The 25,976-nt window shown below is 36.6% G+C and overlaps 3 protein-coding genes across 3 annotated transcripts; all 3 read right to left on the bottom strand.

Moving 5' to 3' along the window:
- Positions 1-2,621: 2,621 nt before the first annotated feature.
- Positions 2,622-5,274, bottom strand: mdp1 (magnesium dependent phosphatase 1). The gene is made up of 6 exons (XM_059527086.1): positions 5,114-5,274; positions 4,262-4,325; positions 4,031-4,138; positions 3,828-3,935; positions 3,009-3,094; positions 2,622-2,892 (listed from the first exon to the last, which is right to left on the bottom strand). The coding sequence occupies exons 1-6, from the start codon at positions 5,145-5,147 to the stop codon at positions 2,810-2,812; spliced, it is 483 nt and encodes a 160-aa protein (XP_059383069.1). The 5' UTR covers positions 5,148-5,274; the 3' UTR covers positions 2,622-2,809.
- A 598-nt stretch (positions 5,275-5,872) lies between these two features.
- LOC132118688 (uncharacterized) lies at positions 5,873-14,550 on the bottom strand. The gene is made up of 14 exons (XM_059528649.1): positions 13,896-14,550; positions 13,325-13,501; positions 12,749-12,925; positions 12,236-12,637; positions 11,825-12,098; positions 11,419-11,687; positions 11,109-11,334; positions 8,946-9,592; positions 8,363-8,539; positions 7,787-7,963; positions 7,274-7,699; positions 6,863-7,136; positions 6,457-6,725; positions 5,873-6,373 (listed from the first exon to the last, which is right to left on the bottom strand). Exons 1-14 carry the CDS (start codon positions 14,548-14,550, stop codon positions 6,147-6,149), a joined length of 4,377 nt encoding a protein of 1,458 aa, XP_059384632.1. The 3' UTR covers positions 5,873-6,146.
- Positions 14,551-16,093: 1,543 nt separating this feature from the next.
- On the bottom strand, positions 16,094-19,406 carry LOC132118687 (uncharacterized). Its single transcript, XM_059528648.1, has 7 exons — positions 18,896-19,406; positions 18,313-18,489; positions 17,734-17,910; positions 17,221-17,622; positions 16,810-17,083; positions 16,385-16,672; positions 16,094-16,286 (listed from the first exon to the last, which is right to left on the bottom strand). The coding sequence occupies exons 1-7, from the start codon at positions 19,404-19,406 to the stop codon at positions 16,094-16,096; spliced, it is 2,022 nt and encodes a 673-aa protein (XP_059384631.1).
- Positions 19,407-25,976: the final 6,570 nt, after the last annotated feature.

Here is a 25,976-nt window from a genome sequence, read left to right as displayed (position 1 = left end):
TGTAAAATGTGTTGCCAACTCTTTAAAGCATTAGGTACAAAATCCATTAAAATTAATACCTATACTCAAAAACCATTAATATAATGGCTCATATCAAACACGTTTTTAAATCATTTCTTTAGCGTTTCACTGAAAGCTTTAAATATATGATACAGTGTTGGCACCAGTGCTTAATTATAATCCACTGCATCAATTTTTTATCCGGCGTAAATTATTTAAATCATTTTAAGATCTAACAGCACACGATGAGCACGCCACAAACTACAGAAAACGTTAGCATCTCGAGCTGACACGAAACCGCTGTGATGTTCAGAAGGAGAATGCGCTGTTATTGCACTGTCACTTTGCTTTCTACGCGAGACGCCAGCGAGACGGAGAAGAAGAAAGCGAGGTAGAAGCGCGCTATAGGCTTTAGACCTCAGGATGAGAGATCCAGATCAAGTGCATCCTTCCGTCTGTCTCTTGAACCGTGATGTGCGCAGAGCTTTTATCTAAACAGGTTGTCATCGAGACAGAATCACTTATTCAGAAGAAAGCCGGGGTCTAGAAGGCAAAGGCAAGCCGTTATTAATACCCTGAACTGGAATAGTATTACATTAGAAGGAAAAGGAGGCCAGCGGGCTTTTAGGAGTTTAAGATGCTGCCCGCTAACGCTAAATTATTCAGCAAAACACACAAACCGCCACAGATAAAGTGTTTTTAGAAGATTTAAGTGACTACACCTTCAAGACAGCGTTGCCTGCTATATGTAATTCACATTTTATAGCGCTGAAGGCAGAGCGTGATGGCCGCCTGGTCCCTGTAGCCGTTAGCAATCTTTTATTTAACGCGGGAAAATGTAGCTGCGATAATAGCATGAGTTATGAGAATTATGAGAGATCCTGCTGTCACCTGCTCTGAGATTATGTCCTCTGGCTGTTTATGTGCTCGCTGGAGAAATGAAACCTTCATGAAGGACTTTAATTAACATCTGTTTTCTCCCAGACTACCTCAAGACCACTGTGTGAGGAGGATAGCATTATAATGGGCTAATTCCTCAGAAGAGCCGAGCGGCGCTCTTAAAAGTAAAACTTTTTTGGGATCAGTGATATACTGTTTTTTTTGTTTGTTTGTTTTTTTGTAGCGCTGTCAAACGATTAGTAACGAAATACGAGTGTGTACTGTCTATATTATGTACTATATATAAATACATACACATGCAGGTATATAAGAAAATATGTTGTTTTTAGATTAAAAATAGTTATATGTAATATAAAATAAAAATAATATATTTTCAAAACATATGCTGTATGTGTGTGTATTTATATATATATATATAAAATAAATAAACAGTACACACATATGTAAACAAATACTTTTATTTTGGATGCGATTAATCATTTGACTACCAGTTTTTTGTAATATTTTCTGTTTTCATTTTTACAAATTTTGTTGTGCTTTTGTCATTTTTAATTAGGCAACCTTTTAATTAGTATTTAGTTTTAGTTTACTTAAACTATACTTAAACCAAATAATAAATTTTACTCTGAAATAATAAGCAAAAGTATAATATATATATATATTTTTTTTTTTTTTTCCTCAAGAAATTATTTGAAAAATGGTTTTAGTGAATGATATTGAACATTCTGGTTAATTTATTTATTATTATTATTTTAATCTTGGAGGATTAATAGCTAACATTTAAAAATGTTTTTAAAAAAGTTATTTATCCTCACTGAGGATTCGATATAAAACCCACCCAATTGCTACTCAAAGCTCAATTATGTCAAAATTGAATTAAAAACATGTAAAAATACGTTTTTTTTTTCCTGCTGGGGTTCGCCTGGTAAAATTTGCATTTAGGGGCTAAATATCACTAAATATAAATATTGGTGTCGCTTCAACCTGCAGACATTTTTTTTTTTTTGAGGATACTCAAATACTTGGGGATTCTTGGATTAAAAAATCATAAGAACTGAATTTATCTGAAATGTCTTATTGACACGCACGATCAATTTAATGATTTCTTGCCGAATAAAATTATTAATTTCTTTTAAAAAACAAAATAAAATTACTAACCCCAAACTTTGGTATAAATGGACAAATATTTCAGTACTCTAAAAAATTAAATAATTAAAAAAGTACAGCTTGACAAAACTATTTTAATATACTACAGTATATTTAAAGCTATCAATTAAAACTACAATCTTTACTTTTGTATAAAAAATAGTATTTGTGTGTGGATTAATAAATTCAGTTAGAGAGACAAATAAGAGAGAAAATTACATTTTAAATACAGACCAACAAAAAATGGAACACACGTGTTTTATAAATGTAATAAATATAAATCTATTTTTCCATTGTAAAATCTGTCACATATAGTAACAATTAAAATACTGAACTTTTTGTTTTACAATGTTTTAGTTACATTTAACTTAAAAGTCTTTAGATAAAAACAAGCTAAGGAGCATTACTTTGGAAGATTAGGTTAAATAAAGGAACAAATTATAATTTCACACATTGAAAAATAAAATATAAATAAATTGCATCTCAAATTACCAAAAAAAAAAGAAAAAAAAAAAAGCTTAATTTAATGTTTTAAAATGGCTAAATAATAAACAATTTAAACAGAATTATAACAGTCAAAAAATAATTATAAGTATTCGCCAATTGCTTTTGTCAAAAAAAGTTAAAAACGGTTGATTACACAGAAATAATCACTAAACATGACCCTCCTAGTCCTCTATACAGTACGTCTCAGTTTTTTTTTGCACAGCAAATGGGTTCTTCTTCATTTGCAGCAGCTGCATCTCCACAGGACCAGACGCCTTCACTGCTTCTTGCTGAACTCCTCAAGTGATTTCTTGACTAGATCCCAGGTGATGGCACTACGAACCATCACACAGTGAACACCTAAAAGAGTGGGAAACAGCAACTGATTCAACTGGATATCTCCAACTTTCACCATACAGTTCCAGATCTCTGAAGCAGCTATAAAGGTTTGCTGAAGAGAGTAAGCAGAGACTTACCCAGCCTGCCAACCTCCAAGATGTTCCTATCCTCGTCATCAAAGAACATCATGTCAGAAAACTGGACGCCACTGTCAGCTTTCAGCCTGGAGACAGAACAACAGTCAGACGGTCTGAGGTACTGTGTACATGTGTGAGCGAGACGCCACATGCAAAGAGAGATGCACGCACTATTATGCCACTTTGATTTAGAACAGAACTTTGAAATTACAAACTAAATTGTGTTTTTGAAAGGTTTTTATACTCTCCATGGCTACATTTATTAGATTAAAAATACAGTGATATTGTGAAATATTATTACAATTTAAAATAACTGACTTCTATTTGAATATATGTTAAACTATAATTAATTCCTGTGATGTGAAGCTGAATTTTCAGCATCATTACTCCAGGCTTCAGTGTCAAATGATCCCTCTATCGTTCTAATCATTCTAACATGCTGATATTCTGCTTAAGAAACATTTATTATTATTATCAACAGTTTAGCTGCTTAATATTTTTATGGAAACTGTGCTAATTGTTTCTTCAAGATTTATCGATGAATAGAAAGTTCTATTACATGTTTGAAACAAATCGTCTGTAACATTATTAATGCCTTTACTATCACTTTTGATCAACTTAAAGTGCCCTTGTAGAATTAACAATATAATTTATTTTGTTTAAATCTTGTGCAAACACTGCGGGAGTGTGTTCACAGTGTGTGTGTGCACTTGGATGGGTTAAATGCAGAGCACAAATTCCAAAAATGGGTCACCATACTTGGCCACATGTCACTACACTTTACTGATTACCAGCCAAATTCAAAAGTCCTTTCTGTACCTTTTAAAGTGAGTGACCTTTGAACCGGGATAGATCTCCTTGAAGGAAATGTATTGGTCAAGTTTATAGAGTGACAGCAGCTGATTGGCTCCCTCCGTCTCACTGGTTCTATGAGAAACAGAAAAAGAACACAGCTTTGAGATATATCTAGATCTGTGTGTGTGTGTGTGTGTGTGTGTTCATTCGATCATTTGCAATTTTACCGTGATGCAATGCCTATCTTGAACCCCTGACTATGCAGTGAGCTCAAAATCTTTTTAGTATCGTGATAAATGGGAACCTTGGCAAATCTTGAATCCCGCACCATGCCGCTGGAGAAACAGGAGACAAGTCAGCGTGTGCCAGCAGAAAAGCAAAAACTTCAGGATAAACAACTCTGAAGTATGTTAATGGAAAACAAACAATGAATTAATGCTATAGCTGATGAAGCAAACCTGTCATCGATGTGAAAAGGTGCATCAACATGGGTGTCGACCCAGAACGGCCACAGGGTGTAATCTGTTTAAATCCAAGACAGAAAAAAATATATATAATTGTAATTTCTATATCAAAGGTGTCACTATATACACCGGTATACAGTGACACCTTTGATATATAGAAATTACAATTATATATACTTGACTATAACCGTGATATTTTTAAACAATGAAATACTGTTATAGTGTTATTTTAGGGGTGTCACTATATATCAGTGTGTGCGATAATCATGATATTTAAACATAAATAATGAACGTATATTAACATGACATAAATAATCCAGTGCCAGCAACCAGAGATGGTCTTGTTATTGGGAAATATCAATGCTTCTACTACTGGAGAAGACAGCTTAATAACCAATCACATTACAGCCTTGACAATCTTTACATTTATGTCAAAGGTGTTCAACAGTCAGTTAGTGAATACCATAAATGAATACTATGAAATAATATAATTTCTGCCTCATTCTGTGATGAGAAGTCACATTAGTTCACAAAAGGAAATTACTTCAAACCGGTTGCAATTAAGTGCAATTGTTCCTTTTTTATGAAACAGTGTGGGTGGCGCAACATTAACAAACAGATTAACTATACATTATATATTACTCACACACGCAAAATATATTTGGCATAGTTACTACAGTTATTATTATTGCAATATCAGAAATCAATGTCACTAACCATATTCTGTGGTTTGTACAGCATGAAAGTATATGAGGAAGAGTTTTTATATTCCCATTCTTCAGGTTTCAGGTTTATAAATCCATGCCGCTATTCTAAAGTACAACCTTGAAAACTGTGAAAACTTACCTAGGTCGAAGACTATTAATTTCGGCTTAGACATCTTTGATTAGCGATTGACAAGGAGGAAAACTAGACAATTCAAATCAATCGGACACAGAACACTTTCATTTACTTGAGAACCGTGCCTTACCGGTAATGCGGAAGTAGCGTCATGACGTCAGCAATGCATACGATGTTACGTAGCTTTGAGGTTTGCAACCAACGCTGAAGAACAAGAATAACAACAATACTAATAATTAGATATAAAATATGCCCAATATATATTTTATGATAAAAGGTTTATACTATTTTGTGATTATATTACCAAGCAGAAAAAAATATAATGTATGTGTATACAGATACACATACAGTTCGATTTGAATCGATCTTTCAATATAAATAGCCATATAGTTTTTGCACTTTTTTGGAAGAAGGCCATATATGTATTACAGTTTTACAAAAGCAACAAATCTGCAAGTACAGTATTTTGGCATATAATGGATATCGGGTTTTTTATGCAAGAGACAGAAAAATAATAGGCGTTAGAACGTGCCTTGCAAATAATATCAAGTGAGTTATATGAATAATATTTGTGGAAATATGTATTAATATGATTTTGGATTGTATCAGAGTACTTGTTTATATCGACATGATATTTTAATATTATTCATTGTTGTGCCTTATTTTATTAATAATCATGGTTGATCAAATAAAATACCAGTTTAACCTTTTTTTTTTAAAAAAAAATAATACTTTTATTAAAGTAGTCATAAAAACAGCCTCAAGTGATAATCTCCAATATATTCTCACTTTTTACTCACTTTTTTTTTATATATATATTCATAATGAACAGAAATGCGTACTTACGGGTAGTCATGTTGTATTTTGACTGTAAATACTAAGAATAAACAAACATCCTGGGTACTGCTTATAAATGACATTCTAAATTAAACACATACCAAAGTAGAAATCAGGAACACCAAAAACAATTATTCACAAAATATTTATTCAAATTCATGTGCAAATAGTATAAGTATTAGTAATTCTTAAATAGTCTGTGCTATGTTTTTAGTGGCACTTTGCTGCCTGGTTGTTTTCGCTGCTCCACAAGTTCAGCATTGAGGGACATCAGCTGCGTCAGGAAGTTTATGGAGGGCTTGATGTGTCGCACCTTTATAACCTGATCGATGGCTTCCTCCACCATCATGTCATGATGGATCACCAGATATGCCAGCAAAAGTGTAGGGGAGTGGCTGAAACCATCACAGCAGTGAATTAACACCTTATCTGTGGAAATAAAAACAGAAACAGTCAAAAAAACTTGTTCCCTAAAAATTGGTCACTGCAGAACACTTGATAAAAGATCTTACTGTCTGGGTTCCTCAGGGCCTTGTGGATGAATTTGGCAGCTGGTAAAAAGTACATGCCCATGTTCAAGCCATCTCTGTGTGTTGTAGGCAAGCCACAGTATTTTATGTTCATGCCTCTGTAATATTTCTTCCCTGTATTAATCTTTCCATTCAGGTCTTTCCCTTTTGGCATTCCCATCAAGACCCTCAGCTTCTTCTTCACTGCTGCTGTGTTTAAGATGTGGGTAATACCCATCTCTTTGAGTTTGGTTCGGTCTCTTGCGGTCTCTCTGCACAAGAACACAACAATCTAGATTAGTCTTTCAGTAAAGAGGTAGAAATACAGTTGTGTTTGATTCCATGCTCCTGCGTTACATTATTGCTTTATCACATGCTTTATATTAGTCTTTAAGAGTTCCAGACTTACTCATTTCCCAAGAAGATGTTGGGCCAGACCTCAGTGACAGGTGTCTCAGATGGTGTATGTTCCTCCAAACGTTTTTTCAGCTGAGAAATATTTTGAGGAATATAGTTCTCTAAGACTGAAAGCTCTGTCACATGAGGTTCTTGCTCGGGAACGCTTGCTTCTGGGATGCACGGAGGCTCTGGAACAGCTGGATCCTTCTGAGGCTGTGCTGAGATCCCAAAAAGCTTTTGGAAGAACATACTCATTTTATTGATCTTCCTCACTTTGACATATTCTGAAAAAGAAGAAGACAATATGTTATTAGAAACATATTTAACAACAAATTAAACATGAATCTTTTGTCTGACTTGAAGGACATTCTGTTTGCATGCCATTGTAATGTTGAAACTCAAATGCTCTGTTCACATTCACCTGTTGGAATGTCCTCCTCAGGGGTTTCAGGAGAAACATCAGTGTCTCCCTGATCGTTCCCGCTGCTGCTCCCTGACACTTCCGCTGAAGGCCCTTCTGGATCGGTCAGGTCTTCAGACACCATCGTTGGGCTCCTCGGCTCTGAGGTAGCATCACTGATGTCAACCACCAAACCTTCTGGGGATGCAGGTTCCGGTCCAGAACTGTTCAGGATAGACCATTCCTCAGGATCCAGTCCAGGTTCCATAAGCTCAGATGATGAGGACAAAGCTTCAGATTTTGGTTCAAGAACACTTGCATCTGGGACACACAGTGACTCTGAAACATCTGGATCTGGCTGTGCTGAGATCTCAAAACGCTTTTGGAAGAACGCACTAATTGTCTTCTTCACTTTTGCATATTCTAAAAAATTAAAGAAAACAATATGTTATTAGAAACATCTCTAATAGAAAGCTGCTTGGTTTGAAATGTTTGAAAGGGTTCAGCACGTACATGTACTCTGTTGATATTTACCTATTGGGATGTTCTCGTGACAGATATCAAAAGAAGCATCCATGCCACCCTGACTGATCTCACTGCTGCTTCCTGCACCTTTACACAGGAACTCGGAAACAGCCAGATCAGTTTTGGGCTGTGCTGAGTTCCCAGTCCGGAAGAACTCACTAATGGTCCTCCTCACTTTGGCAAAGTCTGTAAAATTAAAAATTATTGGAAACATCACTAACCACAGATTAATCATTGATAAAGTGTGGTCACATTTACTGTTGCTTTGCGAAATTGGGTGAGCCAAAAAAATTATTTATGCAGATTTTTCTCAGTTTCATAATGTTTACTTTAATTCAACATGCTGACCAATAGAAAGCTGCTTGTTTTGAAACAGGTTCAACACGCATGTGTACCAAACAAATGCAGTGGGGTTTTTTAACCACTGCACATGTGGACAATCTGTGTGTGGAATGTAATTTGTGTGAGCTGTGCTTACAATGAACCATTTTTCCTGTCACAGCACCTTTAGTCCAACAATTTATTATTTTATTTTTTTTGCAACTCAATATAATTTTGCATTTCAATTTCTTTGTAGATATTTACCTATTGGGATGTCCTCCTCAGAGACTTCAGATGAAGCATCCATGTCTCCCTGACTGATCTCACTGCTGCTTCCTGCCTCCTCACACAGCGACTCGGAAACAGCCGGATCAGTCTTAGACTGTGATGAGATCCCAGTTCGGAAGAACTCACTCATTGTCTTTCTCACTTTGGCAAATTCTGTAATAGAAGAACAATATGTTATTAGAAACACGTCTAACCATTGATTAAACATGAATAATTAACGTGCGGTCACAGTTATTGTTGCTCGACCAAAATCAAAATATCCAATGCAGGTTTAGCTCATTTTTCCAGTTGATCACTGGAATTTTCCATTTACAACAAAGACATAAACTGCAGCAGAAAGTGTTCTTGAGCAGTACTGATTTAATAATAAGCTATTTTATGCTGTTTTCGCCCTGCTGTAACAAAAACATATCTAACCATAACATCTTCTGTGTGCACAATGGACCTTTTTTTTGCCAGTGAAATTTTGCTCAGATATAATATAATTGCACATTTTGTCTGACATTCTTATTTGGACCTCATTACAATGTTGCATTTCAACTGCTCTGTTGCCATTTACCTGTTGGGATGTTCTCCTCAGAAGTTTCAGGAGAAACATCCATGCCTTCCTGATCAGTCTCACTGATGCTTCCATCCACTTTTGTGGAAGGCCCCAGTGGATCGGTCAGTTCTTCAAACACCAGCAATACAGACTCTGAGATGGCATTGTGGATGTCAGCTTCCAGCTGCACATCTTTCTCCTCACAGGAGACTTTTTCCAGCTGCACATCTTTCTTCTCACAGGAGACTTCTTCCAGCTGCACATCTTTCTCCTCACAGGAGACTTCTTCCAGCTGCACATCTTTCTCCTCACAAGAGACTTCTTCCAGCTGCACATCTTTCTCTTCACAGGAGACTTCTTCCAGCTGCACATCTTTCTTCTCACAGGAGACTTCTTCCAGCTGCACATCTTTCTCCTCACAGGAGACTTCTTCCAGCTGCACATCTTTCTCTTCACAGGAGACTTCTTCCAGCTGCACATGTATGTTCTCTGGTTTATAGCAACTGAAATTGTCATAGATGGCACTGGTGATCTCTGACTCCACATTTTTGTCATCTGATGCCCAGAAACTATCAGTGCAGTAGAAGACGCCATTGACATAAACCTCCACAAGCACTTCTCTCAGTTCTGAAGACATGGTGGTGTCTGGTGTTTTGGATCTGATACTGTCAGTTCAAACGGTATCTGTTAATGTCAGATGTAGAGTTGTGAAATTGTATTTGAAACACACTGTGAGTACAGACTGAACCAATAAACTGTAAGTATAAACACGCCGACTATAGAATATTTCTGTATGGACAGTGTTTGAACGATCTGTTTTGGTAGACTTTCACTCAGACTCACGTTTCTGCTCAGAAAACCATCAAAGTGAAGAGATTCTGTTAGTGACGTCATAAAAGTTACGAGTCTTGGTCGTTCCACAGTTGCCATAGAAACAGTAGCTTTCGATCACAGTCACGTGGGCGATATAATAGGGATATTGTTTCTGTCTCGCCTATTTGCAAATTATATTTTAAAATAAGCACATGCAATTTTTTTCGTGTAATTAATGTCGAATATACGTTTCTTATACTGTAGTGAGTCAGGATTTGCAAAACGACCATATTTGAGAAAATTTAGTTTGCATGCATACAGGATATTATTACTGTCGGCCGTTTAAAATTTCTATGCTAAAATATTCGTCAAATATTCAATGTTTATCGCTACTTCCTGTTCCTCACTCTTTCAACAAAACTGACGCTTCGGGATTCTGTTCTGTTCTTTGATTTGATTGGCTCTGAGTCATTTGAAATCGATAAGCGCTGTGACATTCGATAATATTCTCCTATCAGTTATTTTGTTATCACGTTATATTACTGTTTTGAAAATAGAAATGAAAATTGTAGTATGAATCCTTCACATTGTATATATATATAAAATAAGTACATATATTTAAATAAAGTATTATATTTAATATGATTTATGTATACAGATACAAATACAGTTCGATTTTAATCAATCTTTCAATATAAAGAGCCTGAATGTTTTTGCACTTTTTTGGAAGAAGGCCATATATGTATTATGGTTTTACAAAAGCAACAAATCTGCAAGTACAGTATTTTGGCATATAATGGATATCGGGTTTTTTATGCAAGAGACAGAAAAATAATAGGAGTTAGAACGTGCCTTGCAAATAATATCAAGTGAGTTATATGAATAATATTTGTGGAAATATGTATTAATATGATTTTGGATTGTATCAGAGTACTTGTTTATATCGACATGATATTTTAATATTATTCATTGTTGTGCCTTATTTTATTAATAATCAGGGTTGACCAAATAAAATACCAGTTTAACCTTTTTTTTATTTTTTATAAATCATACTTTTATTAAAGTTGTCATAAAAACAGCCTAAAGTTATAATCTCCAATATATTCTCACTTTTTTTCCCTTTCTTTTTTTTTTTTTTTGAATATATTTATAATGAACAGAAATGCGTACTTACGGGTAGTCATGTTGTATTTTGACTGTAAATACTAAGAATAATCAAACATCCTGGGTACTGCTTATAAATGACATTCTAAATTAATCACATACCAAAGTAGAAATCAGGAACACCAAAAACAATTATTCACAAAATATTTATTCAAATTCATGTGCAAATAGTATAAGTATTAGTAATTCTTAAATAGTCTGTGCTATGTTTTTAGTGGCACTTTGCTGCCTGGTTGTTTTCGCTGCTCCACAAGTTCAGCATTGAGGGACATCAGCTGCGTCAGGAAGTTTATGGAGGGCTTGATGTGTCGCACCTTTATAACCTGATCGATGGCTTCCTCCACCATCATGTCATGATGGATCACCAGATATGCCAGCAAAAGTGTAGGGGAGTGGCTGAAACCATCACAGCAGTGAATTAACACCTTATCTGTGGAAATAAAAACAGAAACAGTCAAAAAAAACGTGTTCCCTTAAAATTGGTCACTGCAGAACACTTGATAAAAGATCTTACTGTCTGGGTTCCTCAGGGCCTTGTGGATGAATTTGGCAGCTGGTAAAAAGTACATGCCCATGTTCAAGCCATCTCTGTGTGTTGTAGGCAAGCCACAGTATTTTATGTTCATGCCTCTGTAATATTTCTTCCCTGTATTAATCTTTCCATTCAGGTCTTTTCCTTTTGGCATTCCCATCAAGACCCTCAGCTTCTTCTTCACTGCTGCTGTGTTTAAGATGTGGGTAATACCCATCTCTTTGAGTTTGGTTCGGTCTCTTGCGGTCTCTCTGCACAAGAACACAACAATCTAGATTAGTCTTTCAGTAAAGACGTAGAAATACAGTTGTGTTTGATTCCATGCTCCTGCGTTACATTATTGCTTTATCACATGCTTTATATTAGTCTTTAAGAGTTCCAGACTTACTCATTTCCCAAGAAGATGTTGGGCCAGACCTCAGTGACAGGTGTCTCAGATGGTGTATGTTCCTCCAAACGTTTTTTCAGCTGAGAAATATTTTGAGGAATATAGTTCTCTAAGACTGAAAGCTCTGTCACATGAGGTTCTTGCTCGGGAACGCTTGCTTCTGGGATGCACGGAGGCTCTGGAACAGCTGGATCGTTCTGAGGCTGTGCTGAGATCCCAAAAAGCTTTTGGAAGAACATACTCATTTTATTGATCTTCCTCACTTTGACATATTCTGAAAAAGAAGAAGACAATATGTTATTAGAAACATATTTAACAACAAATTAAACATGAATCTTTTGTCTGACTTGAAGGACATTCTGTTTGCATGCCATTGTAATGTTGAAACTCAAATGCTCTGTTCACATTCACCTGTTGGAATGTCCTCCTCAGGGGTTTCAGGAGAAACATCAGTGTCTCCCTGATCGTTCCCGCTGCTGCTCCCTGACACTTCCGCTGAAGGCCCTTCTGGATCGGTCAGGTCTTCAGACACCATCGTTGGGCTCCTCGGCTCTGAGGTGGCATCACTGATGTCAACCACCAAACCTTCTGGGGATGCAGGTTCCGGTCCAGAACTGTTCAGGATAGACCATTCCTCAGGATCCAGTCCAGGTTCCATAAGCTCAGATGATGAGGACAAAGCTTCAGATTTTGGTTCTAGAACACTTGCATCTGGGACACACAGTGACTCTGAAACATCTGGATCTGGCTGTGCTGAGATCTCAAAACGCTTTTGGAAGAACGCACTAATTGTCTTCCTCACTTTGGCATATTCTAAAAATTTAAAGAAAACAATATGTTATTAGGAACATCTCTAATAGAAAGCTGCTTGGTTTGAAATGTTTGAAAGGGTTCAGCACGTACATGTACTCTGTTGATATTTACCTATTGGGATGTTCTCGTGACAGATATCAAAAGAAGCATCCATGCCACCCTGACTGATCTCACTGCTGCTTCCTGCACCTTTACACAGGAACTCGGAAACAGCCAGATCAGTTTTGGGCTGTGCTGAGTTCCCAGTCCGGAAGAACTCACTAATGGTCCTCCTCACTTTGGCAAAGTCTGTAAAATTAAAAATTATTGGAAACATCACTAACCACAGATTAATCATTGATAAAGTGTGGTCACATTTACTGTTGCTCTGCGAAATTGGGTGAGCCAAAAAAATGATTTATGCAGATTTTTTTCAGTTTCATAATGTTTACTTTAATTCAACATGCTGACCAATAGAAAGCTGCTTGTTTTGAAACAGGTTCAACACGCATGTGTACCAAACAAATGCAGTGGGGTTTTTTAACCACTGCACATGTGGACAATCTGTGTGTGGAATGTAATTTGTGTGAGCTGTGCTTACAATGAACCATTTTTCCTGTCACAGCACCTTTAGTCCAACAATTTATTATTTTATTTTTTTTGCAACTCAATATAATTTTGCATTTCAATTTCTTTGTAGATATTTACCTATTGGGATGTCCTCCTCAGAGACTTCAGATGAAGCATCCATGTCTCCCTGACTGATCTCACTGCTGCTTCCTGCCTCCTCACACAGCGACTCGGAAACAGCCGGATCAGTCTTAGACTGTGATGAGATCCCAGTTCGGAAGAACTCACTCATTGTCTTTCTCACTTTGGCAAATTCTGTAATAGAAGAACAATATGTTATTAGGAACACGTCTAACCATTGATTAAACATGAATAATTAACGTGCGGTCACAGTTATTGTTGCTCGACCAAAATCAAAATATCCAATGCAGGTTTAGCTCATTTTTCCAGTTGATCACTGGAATTTTCCATTTACAACAAAGACATAAACTGCAGCAGAAAGTGTTCTTGAGCAGTACTGATTTAATAATAAGCTATTTTATGCTGTTTTCGCCCTGCTGTAACAAAAACATATCTAACCATAACATCTTCTGTGTGCACAATGGACCTTTTTTTTGCCAGTGAAATTTTGCTCAGATATAATATAATTGCACATTTTGTCTGACATTCTTATTTGGACCTCATTACAATGTTGCATGTTGCCATTTACCTGTTGGGATGTTCTCCTCAGAAGTTTCAGGAGAAACATCCATGCCTTCCTGATCAGTCTCACTGATGCTTCCATCCACTTTTGTGGAAGGCCCCAGTGGATCGGTCAGTTCTTCAAACACCAGCAATACAGACTCTGAGATGGCATTGTGGATGTCAGCTTCCAGCTGCACATCTTTCTCCTCACAGGAGACTTTTTCCAGCTGCACATCTTTCTTCTCACAGGAGACTTCTTCCAGCTGCACATCTTTCTCCTCACAGGAGACTTCTTCCAGCTGCACATCTTTCTCTTCACAGGAGACTTCTTCCAGCTGCACATCTTTCTTCTCACAGGAGACTTCTTCCAGCTGCACATCTTTCTCCTCACAGGAGACTTTTTCCAGCTGCACATCTTTCTCCTCACAGGAGACTTCTTCCAGCTGCACATCTTTCTCCTCACAGGAGACTTCTTCCAGCTGCACATCTTTCTCTTCACAGGAGACTTCTTCCAGCTGCACATGTATGTTCTCTGGTTTATAGCAACTGAAATTGTCATAGATGGCACTGGTGATCTCTGACTCCACATTTTTGTCATCTGATGCCCAGAAACTATCAGTGCAGTAGAAGACGCCATTGACATAAACCTCCACAAGCACTTCTCTCAGTTCTGAAGACATGGTGGTGTCTGGTGTTTTGGATCTGATACTGTCAGTTCAAACGGTATCTGTTAATGTCAGATGTAGAGTTGTGAAATTGTATTTGAAACACACTGTGAGTACAGACTGAACCAATAAACTGTAAGTATAAACACGCCGACTATAGAATATTTCTGTATGGACAGTGTTTGAACGATCTGTTTTGGTAGACTTTCACTCAGACTCACGTTTCTGCTCAGAAAACCATCAAAGTGAAGAGATTCTGTTAGTGACGTCATAAAAGTTACGAGTCTTGGTCGTTCCACAGTTGCCATAGAAACAGTAGCTTTCGATCACAGTCACGTGGGCGATATAATAGGGATATTGTTTCTGTCTCGCCTATTTGCAAATTATATTTTAAAATAAGCACATGCAATTTTTTTCGTGTAATTAATGTCGAATATACGTTTCTTATACTGTAGTGAGTCAGGATTTGCAAAACGACCATATTTGAGAAAATTTAGTTTGCATGCATACAGGATATTATTACTGTCGGCCGTTTAAAATTTCTATGCTAAAATATTCGTCAAATATTCAATGTTTATCGCTACTTCCTGTTCCTCACTCTTTCAACAAAACTGACGCTTCGGGATTCTGTTCTGTTCTTTGATTTGATTGGCTCTGAGTCATTTGAAATCGATAAGCGCTGTGACATTCGATAATATTCTCCTATCAGTTATTTTGTTATCACGTTATATTACTGTTTTGAAAATAGAAATGAAAATTGTAGTATGAATCCTTCACATTGTATATATATATAAAATAAGTACATATATTTAAATAAAGTATTATATTTAATATGATTTATGTATACAGATACAAATACAGTTCGATTTTAATCAATCTTTCAATATAAAGAGCCTGAATGTTTTTGCACTTTTTTGGAAGAAGGCCATATATGTATTATGGTTTTACAAAAGCAACAAATCTGCAAGTACAGTATTTTGGCATATAATGGATATCGGGTTTTTTATGCAAGAGACAGAAAAATAATAGGAGTTAGAACGTGCCTTGCAAATAATATCAAGTGAGTTATATGAATAATATTTGTGGAAATATGTATTAATATGATTTTGGATTGTATCAGAGTACTTGTTTATATCGACATGATATTTTAATATTATTCATTGTTGTGCCTTATTTTATTAATAATCAGGGTTGACCAAATAAAATACCAGTTTAACCTTTTTTTTATTTTTTATAAATCATACTTTTATTAAAGTTGTCATAAAAACAGCCTCAAGTTATAATCTCCAATATATTCTCACTTTTTTTCCCTTTCTTTTTTTTTTTTTTTGAATATATTTATAATGAACAGAAATGCGTACTTACGGGTAGTCATGTTGTATTTTGACTGTAAATACTAAGAATAATCAAACATCCTGGGTACTGCTTATAAATGACATTCTAAATTAATCACATACCAAAGTAGAAATCAGGAACACCAAAAACAATTATTCACAAAATATTTATTCAAATTCATGTGCAAATAGTATAAGTATTAGTAATTCTTAAATAGTCTGTGCTATGTTTTTAGTGGCACTTTGCTGCCTGGTTGTTTTCGCTGCTCCACAAGTTCAGCATTGAGGGACATCAGCTGCGTCAGGAAGTTTATGGAGGGCTTGATGTGTCGCACCTTTATAACCTGATCGATGGCTTCCTCCACCATCATGTCATGATGGATCACCAGATATGCCAGCAAAAGTGTAGGGGAGTGGCTGAAACCATCACAGCAGTGAATTTACACCTTATCTGTGGAAATAAAAACAGAAACAGTCAAAAAAACGTGTTCCCTTAAAATTGGTCACTGCAGAACACTTGATAAAAGATCTTACTGTCTGGGCTCCTCAGGGCCTTGTGGATGAATTTGGCAGCTGGTAAAAAGTACATGCCCATGTTCAAGCCATCTCTGTGTGTTGTAGGCAAGCCACAGTATTTTATATTCATGCCTCTGTAATATTTCTTCCCTGTATTAATCTTTCCATTCAGGTCTTTTCCTTTTGGCATTCCCATCAAGACCCTCAGCTTCTTCTTCACTGCTGCTGTGTTTAAGATGTGGGTAATACCCATCTCTTTGAGTTTGGTTCGGTCTCTTGCGGTCTCTCTGCACAAGAACACAACAATCTAGATTAGTCTTTCAGTAAAGAGGTAGAAATACAGTTGTGTTTGATTCCATGCTCCTGCGTTACATTATTGCTTTATCACATGCTTTATATTAGTCTTTAAGAGTTCCAGACTTACTCATTTCCCAAGAAGATGTTGGGCCAGACCTCAGTGACAGGTGTCTCAGATGGTGTATGTTCCTCCAAACGTTTTTTCAGCTGAGAAATATTTTGAGGAATATAGTTCTCTAAGACTGAAAGCTCTGTCACATGAGGTTCTTGCTCGGGAACGCTTGCTTCTGGGATGCACGGAGGCTCTGGAACAGCTGGATCGTTCTGAGGCTGTGCTGAGATCCCAAAAAGCTTTTGGAAGAACATACTCATTTTATTGATCTTCCTCACTTTGACATATTCTGAAAAAGAAGAAGACAATATGTTATTAGAAACATATTTAACAACAAATTAAACATGAATCTTTTGTCTGACTTGAAGGACATTCTGTTTGCATGCCATTGTAATGTTGAAACTCAAATGCTCTGTTCACATTCACCTGTTGGAATGTCCTCCTCAGGGGTTTCAGGAGAAACATCAGTGTCTCCCTGATCGTTCCCGCTGCTGCTCCCTGACACTTCCGCTGAAGGCCCTTCTGGATCGGTCAGGTCTTCAGACACCATCGTTGGGCTCCTCGGCTCTGAGGTGGCATCACTGATGTCAACCACCAAACCTTCTGGGGATGCAGGTTCCGGTCCAGAACTGTTCAGGATAGACCATTCCTCAGGATCCAGTCCAGGTTCCATAAGCTCAGATGATGAGGACAAAGCTTCAGATTTTGGTTCAAGAACACTTGCATCTGGGACACACAGTGACTCTGAAACATCTGGATCTAGCTGTGCTGAGATCTCAAAACGCTTTTGGAAGAACGCACTAATTGTCTTCCTCACTTTGGCATATTCTAAAAATTTAAAGAAAACAATATGTTATTAGAAACATCTCTAATAGAAAGCTGCTTGGTTTGAAATGTTTGAAAGGGTTCAGCACGTACATGTACTCTGTTGATATTTACCTATTGGGATGTTCTCGTGACAGATATCAAAAGAAGCATCCATGCCACCCTGACTGATCTCACTGCTGCTTCCTGCACCTTTACACAGGAACTCGGAAACAGCCAGATCAGTTTTGGGCTGTGCTGAGTTCCCAGTCCGGAAGAACTCACTAATGGTCCTCCTCACTTTGGCAAAGTCTGTAAAATTAAAAATTATTGGAAACATCACTAACCACAGATTAATCATTGATAAAGTGTGGTCACATTTACTGTTGCTCGGTGAAATTGGGTGAGCCAAAAAAATTATTTATGCAGATTTTTCTCATTTTTATAATGTTTACTTTAATTCAACATGCTGACCAATAGAAAGCTGCTTGTTTTGAAACAGGTTCAACACGCATGTGTACCAAACAAATGCAGTGGGGTTTTTTAACCACTGCACATGTGGACAATCTGTGTGTGGAATGTAATTTGTGTGAGCTGTGCTTACAATGAACCATTTTTCTTGTGACAGCACCTTTAGTCCAACAATTTATTATTTTAATTTTTTTTTTGCAACTCAATATAATTTTGCATTTCAGTTTCTTTGTAGATATTTACCTATTGGGATGTCCTCCTCAGAGACTTCAGATGAAGCATCCATGTCTCCCTGACTGATCTCACTGCTGCTTCCTGCCTCCTCACACAGCGACTCGGAAACAGCCGGATCAGTCTTAGACTGTGATGAGATCCCAGTTCGGAAGAACTCACTCATTGTCTTTTTCACTTTGGCAAATTCTGTAATAGAAGAACAATATGTTATTAGAAACACGTCTAACCATTGATTAAACATGAATAATTAACGTGCGGTCACAGTTATTGTTGCTCGACCAAAATCAAAATATCAAATGCAGGTTTAGCTCATTTTTCCAGTTGATCACTGGAATTTTCCATTTACAACAAAGACATAAATTGCAGCAGAAAGTGTTCTTGAGCAGTACTGATTTAATAATAAGCTATTTTATGCTGTTTTCGCCCTGCTGTAACAAAAACATATCTAACCATAACATCTTCTGTGTGCACAATGGACCTTTTTTTTGCCAGTGAAGTTTTGCTCAAATATAATATAACTGCACATTTTGTCTGACATTCTTATTTGGACCTCATTACAATGTTGCATTTCAACTGCTATGTTGCCATTTACCTGTTGGGATGTTCTCCTCAGAAGTTTCAGGAGAAACATCAATGCCTTCCTGATCAGTCTCACTGATGCTTCCATCCACTTTTGTGGAAGGCCCCAGTGGATCGGTCAGTTCTTCAAACACCAGCAATACAGACTCTGAGATGGCATCGTGGATGTCAGCTTCCAGCTGCACATCTTTCTCCTCACAGGAGACTTTTTCCAGCTGCACATCTTTCTTCTCACAGGAGACTTCTTCCAGCTGCACATCTTTCTCCTCACAGGAGACTTCTTCCAGCTGCACATCTTTCTCCTCACAGGAGACTTCTTCCAGCTGCACATCTTTCTCTTCACAGGAGACTTCTTCCAGCTGCACATGTATGTTCTCTGGTTTATAGCAACTGAAATTGTCATAGATGGCACTGGTGATCTCTGACTCCACATTTTTGTCATCTGATGCCCAGAAACTATCAGTGCAGTAGAAGACGCCATTGACATAAACCTCCACAAGCACTTCTCTCAGTTCTGAAGACATGGTGTTTTGTCTGGTTGTCTGGTGTTTTGGATCTGATACTGTCAGTTCAAACGGTATCTGTTAATGTCAGATGTAGAGTTGTGAAATTGTATTTGAAACACACTGTGAGTACAGACTGAACCAATAAACTGTAAGTATAAACACGCCGACTATAGAATATTTCTGTATGGACAGTGTTTGAACGATCTGTTTTGGTAGACTTTCACTCAGACTCACGTTTCTGCTCAGAAAACCATCAAAGTGAAGAGATTCTGTTAGTGACGTCATAAAAGTTACGAGTCTTGGTCGTTCCACAGTTGCCATAGAAACAGTAGCTTTCGATCACAGACACGTGGGCGATATAATAGCGATATCGTTTCTGTCGCGACTATTTGCAAATTATATTTTAAAATATGCACATGCACTTTTATTTGTGTAATTAATGTCGAATGTACGTTTCCTATGCTGTAGTGAGTCAGGATTTGCAAAACGACCATATTTGAGAAAAAAAAGTTTGCATGTTTGAGTAGTTTGCATGCATCAAAAGTGCGGCAGCAAGTCGTCATCGGTACTCCACTCTTTGTTGGGAATTTCATATGGATCCAAACCATTAATAGTGCCGATTTTGTCCACATACCAGTCTCTGGCATCCATATTTAGCGTATCCCTATAAATCCCACAACCTTTTTGCGATATTAACATACTTTTTCTTTCTCCCAACTCTGCTTCTTCTAGTTCACCTTGCTGTATGTTTACATTCGCGAGGCCATCAACATGGCCGCCACGTCCCAGAATGCAACGCGGCTCCCAAGCCCTATTATGTCATAACATTTTGTGGAAGGCCCCAGTGGATCGGTCAGTAACATGGATCATAACATTTCTAGGCTAAAATATTCGTCAAATATTCAATGTTTATCGCTACTTCCAGTTCCTCACTCTTTCAACAAAACTGACGCTTCGCGATTCTGTTCTGAATGGTAAACTACACCTTCTTTGATTTGATTGGCTCTGAGTCATTTGGCGCTGTGACATTCTATAATATTCTCAAATCAGTTCTTTTGTTCTCACGTTATATTACTGTTTTGAAAATAGAAATAAAAAAATAGTGGTATGAATCCTTCACATTGGACGAATATTCAGTCTATGAAGATTTTCTACCTATATCAAAAACATTATCCTAACTTTAAAAGTGTATAGTACTTTTACCACTACACTGCTCAACACGTTCATTGTTTAGGATTTATTTATTTGTATTGTTTATTTTATGAAGCTGTTTCATTGCAGTGTTTTAAACAAATATACTAGAGTACAAAATTATTTTTGAAGTTGTAAATGAAACAAATTAGATTTCAGTCTTAGTGCTTCAACATTTCACGTTTAATTCAATGTATTAATAATAATATTTATTTGTAATTACATGTGAAATTTACTAGCAATTTCTAAATGTTTTTTTTCAGTATAATTTTTATTTTCATTTATTAATATGACACAAAGTAATCACTTTTAATATTAAACAGCAAGCACAACGTAAACAAAAGCGACAGCCCTTATGATGCACTCAATGCCTGAATTCGCTCGCTCAGGTGAGCCTCAGTATGTCTTTCATCTTTAATTTCCTGCTCAAATAAAATGACATGAAATATCCCGGCTGTTCCAGATGATATCCCTCTCTCGCTCTTCTCCTCTCTTCAGGTGCGTTTGATTAAACCTATCTTCTGTCCCTGAAGCCTGTGGTGGTGAGGACAATGCCCATCAGAACCATCAGCCACAGGGAGGCTGAGAGGATCCGGTTGCTAGGAGACCATCAAATTCCACACTCTTCTTTGAAGAAGCTGCTGTTGATGCATTCCTGGGATAACTGGAATAAACAGACATGAAAGTGAAGCACTAATGATTTACAACCACAGATGTGTCGTGAGTATTTATTCACTCACCAAGTCCTATTCTCAATCAATCAAACGTGTAATATCACTGGTGAGCTGCCAGATTTTCAAAAGTAAATGTTACCATTGCATCTTATAGTCGCTTATTACAGGTTCAGTCCTCGTCGAGTTACCTGAGGTTAAGAGTCTTGATTAACCCTATAAAGCCTGCTGTATCATTCTATACTCACATTTCTAAATATCATCAAAATATCATCATAATTAAACTTATTATTATTAAACACACTCTACTATGAACCTTCTTTTATCTGGTTTTTACATATTTAGCAAGTAAAATGCTTTTAGTATGATTGTAAGAACATCCAGCTTCAACTTGGATTGGAATTGTGCTGTGAAAATAAGGATTTTAAGTAAACATAAGAATAACTTTTTTATTAGCCTATTAGTAATATTTTTAAGATAAATGCTTACTTAACACGCCCACGCTGCTAGTGAGATGTTGTGCACATATTGTAGTTCATTTATAATTGATTTTTTGCACCCCTCATGACGCTTAGAACAATCACAATGTCATGTTGCTGCGTGTTGAAATTAATTGACATAAAATAAGACTCAAAGATTTATTACTGTCTATAAATATTTATTGCCTGGAATTTAGTGCTGTGCTTCCTACTTGCCAGTCTGTACCGCAGTTTCTGAAAGGAATCAAATTTGCCCTGCAATGAGTTGAAAATGACAATACACCTCAGTTTGACTTTAAGTAATTGCCTAAAGGTAAGAATTCTGTTGCAACACTTTTGCAGAACTCCCTTCTTAGAAATCCTTTGGTCCAAACTCTTCAGGGGTTTCATGCACTGCATTAATTCTAAGCTCAGTGTTAACCTTACTTAAAAGACCAGTTTTAACCAGCTGGATGATTTGCTGGTTTAGTCTGCGTCTTCAGTCTGACAAGACCACAAATCCCTTTTAAAACCATTAAATGAGACAGGCCAGGGTTCTCTATGCAAAACTGGGGTATGCAGTGGTGCATAAGGGTGCATGAGGGAGGGACCCAATTTTGTTGAATTCATTCTGTGAAAATCTTTAATAAAATATTGTGTATAAAAGTAATATAAGGGCCCGTCCATACATTAAGACTTTGTATCGTATTGCCGTTTGGAAACCAAGGTTTATTCACATGATCCAAGTCGTCTTCTCCGTTTTTGGTGTATCTCTGTGGCTGACATACTGGTCTGGCATTTTTTTTTTTTGAACGAGGAAGAAAAAAGATTGGATAGGGAAAACTCTGGCTTCATGTGGATGAGCCCTAAAAGAAAAGAAACATGTCATAACTTCAACTACACAAAATAGATCACTGGACTTTCTACTTGACCTCCAGAACAAGACAGCTGCCGCCATAATTACTACCTCCATCTGATTGGTGTATAGTGGGAGGGATGAGTTTATAAGTAATTGAAGGTCATCAGCACTGCGGTTGATGTACTGATTTTAATGACCAACTTTGTGATTTATGTTCTTTAGTTATGCACTGCAGCTGAGGGGTATAAATGCATTCATACATTCCTGATATTTCCTTAATTAGTTTTGATTCTATAATTACTGGACAACCAACAGAAAACTTTCTAGAACGGCAATACTCATACTTACAGTACTAAAATGCAGACCAGTGTGATACAACAGGTGCCTTTTTTGTCTTTTATACACACACACACACACACACACACACACACACACACACACACAAGCGCGTGGTCAGAACTTGGTACCCATGGTTAAAATGATCAAAGAAGGCTGTGAAACTAAATCTGCATTGTTAATCCTTTTGATCTTTTATTTAAAAATAAATAAATAAATCACAAAAATCAAACCTTTCATTGGAGAATAAGAATTTAAAATGGGGGGAAATATCATTATGAAATGTTTTTTTTTCTAATACACATTGGACAAAATTATTTCAATACTTTTTTAAACCTCCATTTGGCATAATAACAGCTTTAAGTTTTCTCCTATAACCCCTGATGAGGTTAGAGAACACCTGACAAGGGATCAGAGACAGCTCCTTCATCCAGAATCTCTCCAGACCCTTTAGATTCCCAGCTCCATGCTGGTGCTTCTTTTCTTCAGTTCACCTCACTCCGTGTCTAAAGGGTTCAGGTCAGGGAACTGAAATGTTCATAGCAGAAGCTTGGTTTTGTGCCCAGACAGTGACCCATTTTTTGTTGTTTTTAATTTTTGTTTTTGAATTATTGTCCTGTTGGAAAGTCCAAAATGGCCCATTATAAGATTTCTAACAGAAAAATTGTTTTAGATTTTTTTATCTGTTGGTATTTGATAGAATCCATGATGTCATGTGTCTAAATAAGGTGTCCAGGACCTCCAGCAGAAATATAAGCCCACAACATCAGAAATACAGCTGTATATTTCATTGTACACATGAGGTACTTTTTATCCCTGTGTGCACCAAACCCATCTTGAGTGTTTGCTGCTAAAAAGCTATTTTTTTTTGTTACATCTGACCTTAGAAGCCAGTCCCATTTGAAGTTTCAGTCGTGTTTGATAACAGAATATGCTCTGGATTGTTTTATTTTTTATTTTGTTTGTTTTTCTGACCCTGAGACTTAACTATTTTCTGCAATTCTCCAGCTGTGGTCCTTGGAGAGTCTTTAGCCCTAAAACTCTCCTTCTCACCGTGCATTAGGACAATATAGACACACGTCCTCTTCCAGGCAGATTTGTAACATTTTCTGTTAATTTGTTTTGTTAATTTGTTAATTTAATTCTTTTAATGTCTCTTAATTATTGCCCTGATGGTGGAAATGGGGATTTTTATTAAGTCTCTTCTTAAAGTCACTTTCTAATTGGTAAAGCTCAGTTATCTTTTGCTGCACGTCAAAAATATATTCTTTGGTTTTTCTCATTGTGATGGATGATTAAGGGAATTTGGCCTTTGTTTTCCCTTTTATTTATATTCCTGTGAAACAGGAAGCCATGGCTGGATAACTTTATGTTCAGAATCACCCTGGTGTACTCAAAATTGTAAATATAAATGGGAATATACATATTTTACTCATAAGAATTTCTAGGGTTACTAATAATTGTGTCAAATGTGTATTTGAGAAAAAAATGTATTTCTTAATGCTACTTTCCCCTACTTTAAGGCCCTTTTTTACATTTTAAATCTAAAATTTATCATAAAATATTAATCATACATTTTTGTAATTGTTAACATTTAAAATATAATTACAATTTGTGAAAATCTTAATGTTTAATTGTTTATGCAAATTATGGCTTCAGTTTTCGTGTGATTTTCACCAGAATAAACCATTTTTCCTCTACCTAAGTTGTTCCCCCCCAAAATGAGTGTACTTGGTAACTAAGGAGACTGAGAAGGAACTAGAGAATACCTGGGGGTACTGTATGTTTTAAGAGTTTGTCAAAAGGTCCACAGAACCAAAAATGCCCTTCAAGCTGTTTCTTTGAATGACGGACTGCAAAATGGACATTAAAAATGTTCAGTTTGTGTGGTTCATTTTATTTTATCGTGAACATTCAAAACCGGCTGCTCATTTATTCCAGGCTCCAGATATATATTGAGTTGAGGTTGAATAACAGGAAATTCACCCGCTGCTCGTCATAATGAAATTCTAGCACCATTGCAGGTTTAAACAAGTACACTTCTTTCTCACTATGTGCATCTTTGCCAATCTCTCTTTTTATTTCCATCTTTTTGTCATTCATTTCTCCTAAGTTCACTCTGACTTTCTCCATTTGATCTTTCAGACTGAGTGTTTCTACATTACGTCCTCTTTCTCTATGCTTTCACAGCAATTCCCAGTTCTTACAGTCATTTTCCTCCGATGGATTCACCTGCTCCCGCTGAGATTTGATTGACAGGTTCTTAAGTTCAGATGTTGCCGACTAAACGCCCCGTCCCTCTGCGAGCTTCGCTTTGAAGACATCTGCATCTGTAGAGTATAGAAAGTACACAGAAATGTAAAAGAACTCATTGCAAAGTTTCCGGCATGGTGCAGGTTTATGTAACAGATTTGGGTACAAATCTAATTCACTCCCCCAACAGCACACAAAGAAACATTATCTGTTAATCTTCCTGCAGAGGAAAAACTTTAAAAGTGATTCTGAGGGCAAACGGGCATTTATTTGAGAATTACATTTTTTTTTGTTGCCTCAAACAATGCAGCTGTGCGTCAATCTAATCAACACACGGATCTCATTAATAATTCCCCTTGCTCTTAACAAGAAATCTTGAACAATGGTTATTGTAAAACTTATGGGACGAGTGTCTCATCATGAGCCTTTATGGTCCCGCAGAAGGAATTTGTTTTATCTGTGTATATTCATATTTAAACAATAACCACAAATTCCCACAGGAAAGAGAAATCACAAATGAGATCTCTTAATATTTCTTCAACACAGCATTTACACAATTCAATCTTCAATTTTGCTCTTGAGTAAAAAATGCCAGTAATCTTAGATGTGTCTACAGAGTTTCAGAAAATAATGTCTCAAACTGTACTCAGATTTGCCAATATACCAATATGTTAATATGAAGGCAAACATTTCTCATCAATTTCTTCCAAGACTAGGTAATGGTAAAATACCAGTTGTACATATATTATTTGAGCTGCACACTTCTAGATTTTATTTTTTATTTTTTGAAGAACAACTTTTATTTCAGTGATTTAAAAAA

This window comes from Carassius carassius, chromosome 37 (genome assembly GCF_963082965.1).
Source record: "Carassius carassius chromosome 37, fCarCar2.1, whole genome shotgun sequence".
Taxonomy (NCBI): Eukaryota; Metazoa; Chordata; class Actinopteri; order Cypriniformes; family Cyprinidae; genus Carassius; species Carassius carassius.
The sequence above is the reverse complement of the archived record's forward strand: the minus strand, read 5'-3'. Positions and strand labels throughout refer to the sequence as shown.